Source organism: Nicotiana tabacum, chromosome 19 (assembly GCF_000715075.1).
Source record: "Nicotiana tabacum cultivar K326 chromosome 19, ASM71507v2, whole genome shotgun sequence".
In the NCBI taxonomy this organism is placed as follows: Eukaryota; Viridiplantae; Streptophyta; class Magnoliopsida; order Solanales; family Solanaceae; genus Nicotiana; species Nicotiana tabacum.
In genome coordinates this window covers 119207794-119215929 of record NC_134098.1, presented here as the reverse complement: position 1 = coordinate 119215929, position 8136 = coordinate 119207794, and the positions used below count along the sequence as shown (strand labels likewise).

At 33.7% G+C, this 8136-nt stretch overlaps 1 protein-coding gene across 1 annotated transcript; it reads left to right on the top strand.

Moving 5' to 3' along the window:
• Window positions 1-334: 334 nt before the first annotated feature.
• LOC107787878 (putative pectinesterase/pectinesterase inhibitor 25) lies at window positions 335-6786 on the top strand. Its single transcript, XM_016609492.2, has 3 exons — window positions 335-1806; window positions 5481-5820; window positions 5937-6786. The coding sequence occupies exons 1-3, from the start codon at window positions 1135-1137 to the stop codon at window positions 6623-6625; spliced, it is 1701 nt and encodes a 566-aa protein (XP_016464978.1). The 5' UTR covers window positions 335-1134; the 3' UTR covers window positions 6626-6786.
• Window positions 6787-8136: the final 1350 nt, after the last annotated feature.

Sequence of the window (8136 nt, the reverse complement as noted above, 5' to 3'; positions counted from 1 at the left end):
CATTTTTCGGGTAAACAATCCCTAATTAATATTGCGACATCGAGGACAAATGGAATTGGCACAATGTAACTGAAGCTGACGAGTTATGTTGTCCATTAATCCTTCTTTTCCAGTAGACCAAAATAGTGCAATGCTGCTGAAATTTAGATGTCTTTGGTCATGTGCCATGTCTGGTCTGGAATAAGGTTTCCTTACATTACACGTTCTTCTGCCTAGATCAATTATCACATTCATGCATTTATTGACTCCCCATTCCTAAATTTTATGACGTCCCAAACAACTACTACTCCCTATATATCATAACTGCTCACTGTTTTACGCGTTTCTATCTTTTTCTTATTGGACCTCCCCTGTTTTCTCTTTCTCCTTTACATATTTGGTAGTATTTCCTTTCATGTTGAATAGAATAACATGGATGTTCATCTCGCATGCAAGAATAACATGGATGTTCATCTCAACTATTCGTAATTTTCATTCATGTTATCAAGGAAGGAAACATTATTGGTCATGTTTGATACGCTTTAACAAGTGAATTTTTTTGTCGTTTTCATGCCATTTGTGCTAAATTACTCTCTCCATATATTTGGCACATTTTATTTTCAATCGATTCCAAAAAAGAATTATATGTTTTTATTTTCGAAAATTATTTAATCTTTGTATTTCTGTTTATATTGGGACCTATTATTTATAGAAGTCATTCAGATCACACAATTAAAAGAATATTTTTTTGGTACTTGCATGTGTATGACTCACATTCAAAAGAATTTTAAAATTTCTTCAGTATATTTTTGTTGTTGAGGGTCTTGCAAAAATATCATCTATAGGAATAAATACTTTACATATACGAGGTATGTTGTTATTGTTGTTGTCCTGTATATTTTTGTGCAAATGCCTGTAAATCCAACAAGCAACAACCTTTGGTTACTAATTACTACCCGCTGCTCCTACCGCCGGCTGGTTAATCACTTTCATTGTTAGGCATTTTCTATTGTACAGGCATTTACTCCTATCTCATTTTTCACTAGCTGGTTGATGGACCAACATTATTGTTTTTGCTATAAATTCCATTTCTATTATCACACTGTCCCAAAAACATATGCCCCCCTTCCTTGTTCCACGAGATAGCAAACCAAAATGTCAAAGCAGCTGCTACTCTTCTTCTTCATCCTTTTTTCTTTAACTCTTCCAATTTTCAGCCAAATTACTCCTCCTTCACAATCACCTTCTGTCGCATGCAAATCCTCACTTTACCCAAAACTCTGCCGATCCCTTCTCTCTGCATTTCAGCATTCTCCTTCTAACCCAAATGACTACAGCAAGTTCTCTGTGAAGCAATGCCAGAAAAATGCGGGCAAATTATCCAGCTTAATCGCACATTTTCTTACAACCCAGAAAGGGAGAGCACTATTTGTGAACAGCAAAGAGATTACTGCTTTAAATGACTGTCACCAGCTCTCTGAGCTCACAGTCGATTACTTAGAGTCCATCTCTGCCGAGCTGAAAGCAGCTGACGGTGCCACTACTTCCGATGCTTTAGTTGGAAAAATGCAGACATTGCTGAGTGCTGTGGTGACGAATCAGCAAACGTGTTATGAGGGACTGAAAGAAGCAGGCAGTAGCATGGTGGCTGAATTGTTGGCGCCGCTGAGCAACGCGGCGGAAATCTACAGCGTGTCTCTTGGGTTGGTGGCGCATGCATTGGGACGGGTAAGGAAACCCAGAAAAACTGGCGGATTGTTGGCTGAGCACAGAGGATTGATGGAGGAAGAGTACTGGGCACGAGATTCAAGATTGATGGCTTCCAAGGTAATCCCATTCTTAGTTTTAATTTATAAGTATATATGTTCGCAGTTTAAAAGAACTTTTACTAGCATAAAAAGGTAGTGTCATAATATGAGAGACTATTAACCTAGAAATTATAAAACTGGTAATTTAGTAGGTTAAATTATACTACAAGTAGTGTGAATTTTAATTTTTGAACACTGTGTATACAAGTTAAATGAGTCATTTCTGCCATGCTATATAGCACAGACAACAATTTTGGGTCATTTATTTGCTGCAAATTTTCTGCCTTTCTATCACCGCCCGCTATTATTGAGTCAACCATTGATAGATCTTTACTGCAACTGCTGTTAGAATTTAATGCGCTCTAGTAATAGAAAGAGTCATGCGTGTACTTCAGATTTTAAGATAGTACTCATAAATAAAAGCTGCTTACCAAGGTAGCCCTGGGCATAGGAGAAAGGATAGATAAAGACATTAAAGAATATTAGTACTCTGTTCAATACTACCTCCGCTGTCTTTTTAGTTGTCCATTTTTTTACTTTGTACTGCTTTTTAGGAAAAATAAATAAAGTATTTATCCATAATAATGATATCATTTTAAAAAGTATTAAAAAATAATTTAAGAATAAATAATTAATAACAAAGGTAAAACAACAACAACAAATTAAACTCAATGAAATTTCACATGTGCGGTTTGGGAACGATGTCTTTCTTGGTAGATCTTGTTTGTGATAGCGAAGAAATAATCTCATGCAATCAAATTACAATAGGTCAACATACCTAAAGTAGTCCCAAATGTGTTTATGAATTGTAATTTGATCGCATGAGAATGGTTACAATATGAATTTTAAAAAACGATTAATACAAATATATCTTGTGTTTTACCTATCAATCTTTCGTGAGAAAGATCACATTACTGAAATAACATTTACATAATGAGCACAAAACACGATAACTTACTCTCTTTTTTCTATTGACTAGTAAAGTTGGTGGCACTTAGTGCAATCGTGAGAGACATAAGTGAACTTACGGAAAGATCAACAGACTAACAACGTATTTTGATGCTATTTCTCTCTTTTCTATATAGAAAAAGAAATAGTTGGTAGATCTTGTTTTGGAGAATATCTATACTGCAATGTGTAACTGACCCTCTGTTGTCTTCTACTCACAACTAGCTCTAAGGATGAACTGGTAATTTTGTCTCTTTCTCGTTTCCTATTGAATGGCCTGAGATAGCCACAGTCCACTTGATATTAAAAATGGAAACTACAAGTACCATATTTATTTCAGAATTGTAAAATGGCTGTGTTACTGGCTGCATTTTTCTAGGGAGACTGGAAACTAAAGAAGAAAAGAATACCATAAAAAAATAAAAGGTAAGAAACCTGACAAACGTAAAAAATTGCACCCAATTCTTGACTTTATAGTTGATGGAAAATCCTCACCCAAAAAACAAAAAAAAAAGATTAGTCTGTGTGACTGCAAATTCCACTTTTTCCCCTATTCTTATGGCTTCAAAGTCAATATTGTCCCTACGTTAGCTCCATATTGGATTGCATCCCCAACAAATCTGTCGCAGTTTAGTCCCTACATCTTTCTTTCTTTTTCAGAGTTTGGTACTTACATCCACTACTAGCCAAAATTGTTGGTTTCGTGTAATGTGCATGTGGAGAAAAACAATTGGTAAAGGCAAGCAACTCTGACATAACCATCTTCCGAAAATAATTATGACAAATTATTATGTTATCTGTACGTAAATCCTTTAAGATCTAAAGTTAATATAACTCATTTTCTTTTTATCAAGTGTAATCCTTATTTGTCAAAAAATGAAGGGTAAAAGAGAGAAAGGCGGAAGTAAAATAATGGGATATTCAAATCGGTTGACAATCCGATTAGAAGAGAAATTCAAAAATAGCCAGATTTATATGTGGTAATTTAAAAATAGCCACAGTTTTAAAAGTAATTAATATTTAGCCAAATTTCATGTAAAGATAAATCTGAACGAAAAAACTGTTCAAAATTCGAAAAATATTCCAGCATAATATACTAGAGTTCGAATTTTTTACATGTTAACTTTCAGCATAATATACTGGTCCAGCATAATATGTTGGAAGTTCATACACATGTGCTCCAATCTCCAGTATATTATGCTGGAACTTTCCGTGTTAGAGCAAAATAATGGCTGTTTTTGAATGACTTTACAAACGTTGGCTATTTTTCAATTAACAATCCGAAAACTGGCTAGCCCATGCTATTTTTACGTTAAATGTGTATGTCTTGGGCTTTTTTTAGACACTGGATGAAATTCAAAAATAGTCACATTTACAAGTGGTAATTAAAAAATAGTTACAGTTTCAAAAGTAATCGAAATTTAGCCACTTTTCATGTAAAGATAAATCTGAACGAAAGCACTGTTCAAAATCCGGAAAATATTCCAATATAATATACTGGAGTTCGAATTTTTTATATGTGAACTTCCAGTATAATATACTAGTCCAGCATAATATATTGGAAGTTCATACATAGGTGTTGGAACTCCAGTTTAATATACTGGAGTTCCAGCATAATATACTTGAACTTCAGTATAATATACTGGAGTTCCAGTATATTATACTGGAATTCGAGTATATAATGATGGAATATTTTTCGAATTTTGAATAGTGTTTTCGTTCAGATTCATCTTTACAAGAAAAGTGGCTAAATTTTGATTACTTTTAAAACTGCGACTATTTTTCAATGACCACTTGTAAATCTGTTATTTTTGAATTTCTCGCTACGGAAGTTTAAAACGTCTTAAGAAAATGTAGTCTAACATATACTCCCTCCATTTCAATTTATGTGAACCCATTTGACTGGACACGAAGTTTAGGAAAAGAGATAAGACTTTTGAACTTGTTGGGTAAAATGAGGTACATATATTTTGTGTGGCTATAAATCATTGCATAAAGATAAATTGTTTCTAAACAAGAAAAAATGTCATTATTTTTGACACATGCTAAAAAGGAAAGAATTTCACATAAATTAAAACGAAGTGAGTATATGTTTTGAAAACAAACTCCTATAAACTATAAAAGAAACTCATGAGCATAAAGATTTTCGGCATCTTGAAAGTTATGGTGCTTTCAAACAAAAAACGGGGAAAACTTTGCTATAACTATTGTCTCATTTACTAGCAATAGTATTGCCACATGGCACATGTCCTTTTGAGATCTAAGCTCCTTGACTTCCTTCAAACTTTGGCTCGTTTATTTGAAGGGTTAAAGAAAAGGTAGGAGGTCATAATTAAATTCTTCTTGAGCTTTATTCTTATGACTAAACAAATCTCTTCTATGTGCATAATTTATTGAAAAAAGAATTATCTTGCATGTCAAATATTTATTGCTGTAAGAAAAATTAAAGAAAATGATAATGGCTAAAAGTAAGAAAGGTGTAGTAAATAGGTTAAATCAGCCTATCACTATTAATGCTAGTAATACAAAGTTATGATGTTTTGGGGTTTAAACTTCAATCAATTACCAAGGTAGTCATAAGAGATCAAAATAGCTACTCAAAGAGATTGAGGTTATATTAATGGTACTATAAATTGTGGCAGATCACATATGTACATATCTTTCATCTACCTTTTTGACTTTTCATATTTAGCACGAATCTGCTTAAAGAAAATTTCCAAAAACAATTTACACACTTACAAGCAGGTTAAACAAGCATCGGAGAGGTCTCATCAAAGGGGTGGAAGGATTCTTGACGAGTTGGTAGAAAATGGGGTTCACATTAATCAAACCGTAACAGTTAGCCCTTATGGTGGCTGCAACTTTACATCAATAGGAGAAGCCATTGCATTTGCGCCTAATAACTCAATGATTGAAGATGGCTATTTTCTCATCTACGCGAAGCAAGGATACTACGAGGAGTATGTTGTCGTGCCCAAGAACAAGAAAAATATTATGTTGATTGGAGAAGGAGTTGATCTCACTGTGATTGCTGGAAATCGAAGTGTCATAGACGGCTGGACAACCTATAATTCAGCAACCTTTGGTAAGTAAGCCTTTTTACAAATTGCCAAATTCTTCCCAAAATGTCATGTTTAAGTATTACTACTACATTTTTGCAAAGGGTAAGCTGTTGGTATGAAATCTTTTTTCTGTGTGCAGCCGTTTCAGGGGAACGGTTTGTAGCCATAAACATAACATTCAAGAACCTAGCTGGTCCTTGGAAGCACCAAGCTGTAGCTCTAAGGAACAATGCGGACCTTTCCACATTCTATAGATGTCGTTTTGAGGGCTATCAAGATACTTTGTACACGCACTCTTTAAGACAATTCTACAGAGAATGCAATATCTATGGTACAGTGGACTTCATCTTTGGCAATGCAGCTGCAGTTTTCCAAAACTGCAATCTATTTGCTAGGAAACCACTGCCAGACCAGAAGAATATTTTCACAGCACAAGGCCGAAGTGATCCCAATCAGAACACTGGCATTTCTATCCAGAACTGCACCATTCAAGCTGCACCTGATTTGGCTCAGGACATGAATCTCACGTTAAGTTTTCTTGGCCGGCCATGGCACAATTACTCTAGGACTGTTATCATGCAGTCTTATATAGGAGATGTGATCGCGCCTGTTGGATGGTTAGAGTGGAATGGAACGAATGGACTCGACACCCTTTACTATGGGGAGTTTGAGAATTATGGACCAGGGGCTAATACAACAAAAAGAGTAGAATGGCCTGGTTATTACTTAATGAATGCTTCACAAGCAATGAACTTTACTGTCTATAATTTTACAATGGGAGATACTTGGTTGCCGTCTACAAATGTTCCTTTCTCTCAAGGCCTGTAGTTGGAATTCCTGTATAAATCAGATAGCTTTATGTACTTTTGTTCCCATTCTTTTCCTCAATTCTATTCTTTAACTTCATGCTTAGATGAAATTACAGAGTTTCATTGATTACTAATGCTCTTGTTAGTGTGGTAAAAGGAATATATATATAACTTTTTCAACTCTTTCATGTGTTTTTACATCATGTAATTTTACATTTGTCAACACAGAAGCAAAGAAATGTAATTGTATTTGTATTTGCTCAAAGAAATTGCTCATGTATTCAATGATCTCAGACAATTAACAGAATTCAACCAAGGAACTTCAAGTAATGAATCAGAGGGTGAAGTGATGCATAGAACAACATCCAGATCTTCTAATATCAACTATTCTTTTTCGCTTATATACGTAGGCATCAAATAATTAATTTTTCTGCAATCAAAATTTATTCATCTTTCTAATTTTTCTTTGAACGAGATCACCACATAGACACTTCATTCCATGTAACTAATACGTGCGACAAAGTTTGTTTTAGTTTTTTCTCCACTCGTTTTGTTTGAGCTGTTTTCGTTAGAAAAAATTAGTAATTCTTTTCTTTTCTCTTTTTGAATCACACAAAAATAGCTCAAACAAAATGAGTTTGCAAAAAGAAACTTAAAATCCTATTTCGCAAATTCTGTTTTGAAAATTTTCAAACAAACCCCTAAAATTCTCCAATCATGGCATGGATTACCTTTTTACCTGTCAAGCTGTAGCCTTAAAGGACTTTTTTGAATCAAAAAGAGGGAACATATAAGACAAATGAAAAGAAAGCAAATAAAGTTAAAGAAAAGGAAATAATGCATAGAACGATAGGAAGTATCTTGTATCAGAAATATTAAAGATTTGGACGGTGCTGGAATATAATGCGTAGTTTGAAACTTAACGCATGGGAAGTTTTTGTTAGTGGAATTTCGAGGTCCATTTCTATTATATTTATTTTGTATCTTGTATCAGAAATATCAAAGAATTGCGAGAAATATTATAGAATAAAACATTAAGATATACTCGAGTATAACTTTCTCTCGAAATACTCTTGAGATAAGTTAGAATATTATCTCTTTGAACCAAAAACAAAAGAATATTATCTCTAATTTGTACTATCCTGGTATATTCTTTGTTATAGTCGACTTGTTTTTTGCCATTCATTGACATAGGTATAATTGTCGTAAATTATTGTCTCTATATTCCTTTCATCATTAATTAATTATTATAAAAAAGACCAAACACTAAAGCGCAAAAAATTCTTATCGATCTACTTGCTATTCCAGTATTCGTCCAAGTAAAATTACATCACTGATGATTTATTAGGCTAAGAGTATAGAGAACCTCGATTTAACAGAACGAGATATTCAAAATTAGTTTTGAGTACCAAAAGATAGAAGAAAAAAAACTCTTTAGAAAGGAGATGCTCAATTGATGTTAAAATACTTTCAAAAGCATAAATTTAAGAACCACAATATCTTTAATGCAATACAAATGGATGTAATAGG

What these genes read in the sequence shown, in the direction of transcription:
- LOC107787878 (XM_016609492.2), top strand. Translation starts at nt 1,135, where the DNA reads ATGTCAAAGCAGCTGCTACTCTTCTTCTTCATCCTTTTTTCTTTAACT. An exon ending in CAAGATTGATGGCTTCCAAG is followed by an intron (nt 1,807 to 5,480) that starts GTAATCCCATTC and finishes ACTTACAAGCAG; the next exon opens with GTTAAACAAGCATCGGAGAG. An exon ending in CTATAATTCAGCAACCTTTG is followed by an intron (nt 5,821 to 5,936) that starts GTAAGTAAGCCT and finishes TTCTGTGTGCAG; the next exon opens with CCGTTTCAGGGGAACGGTTT.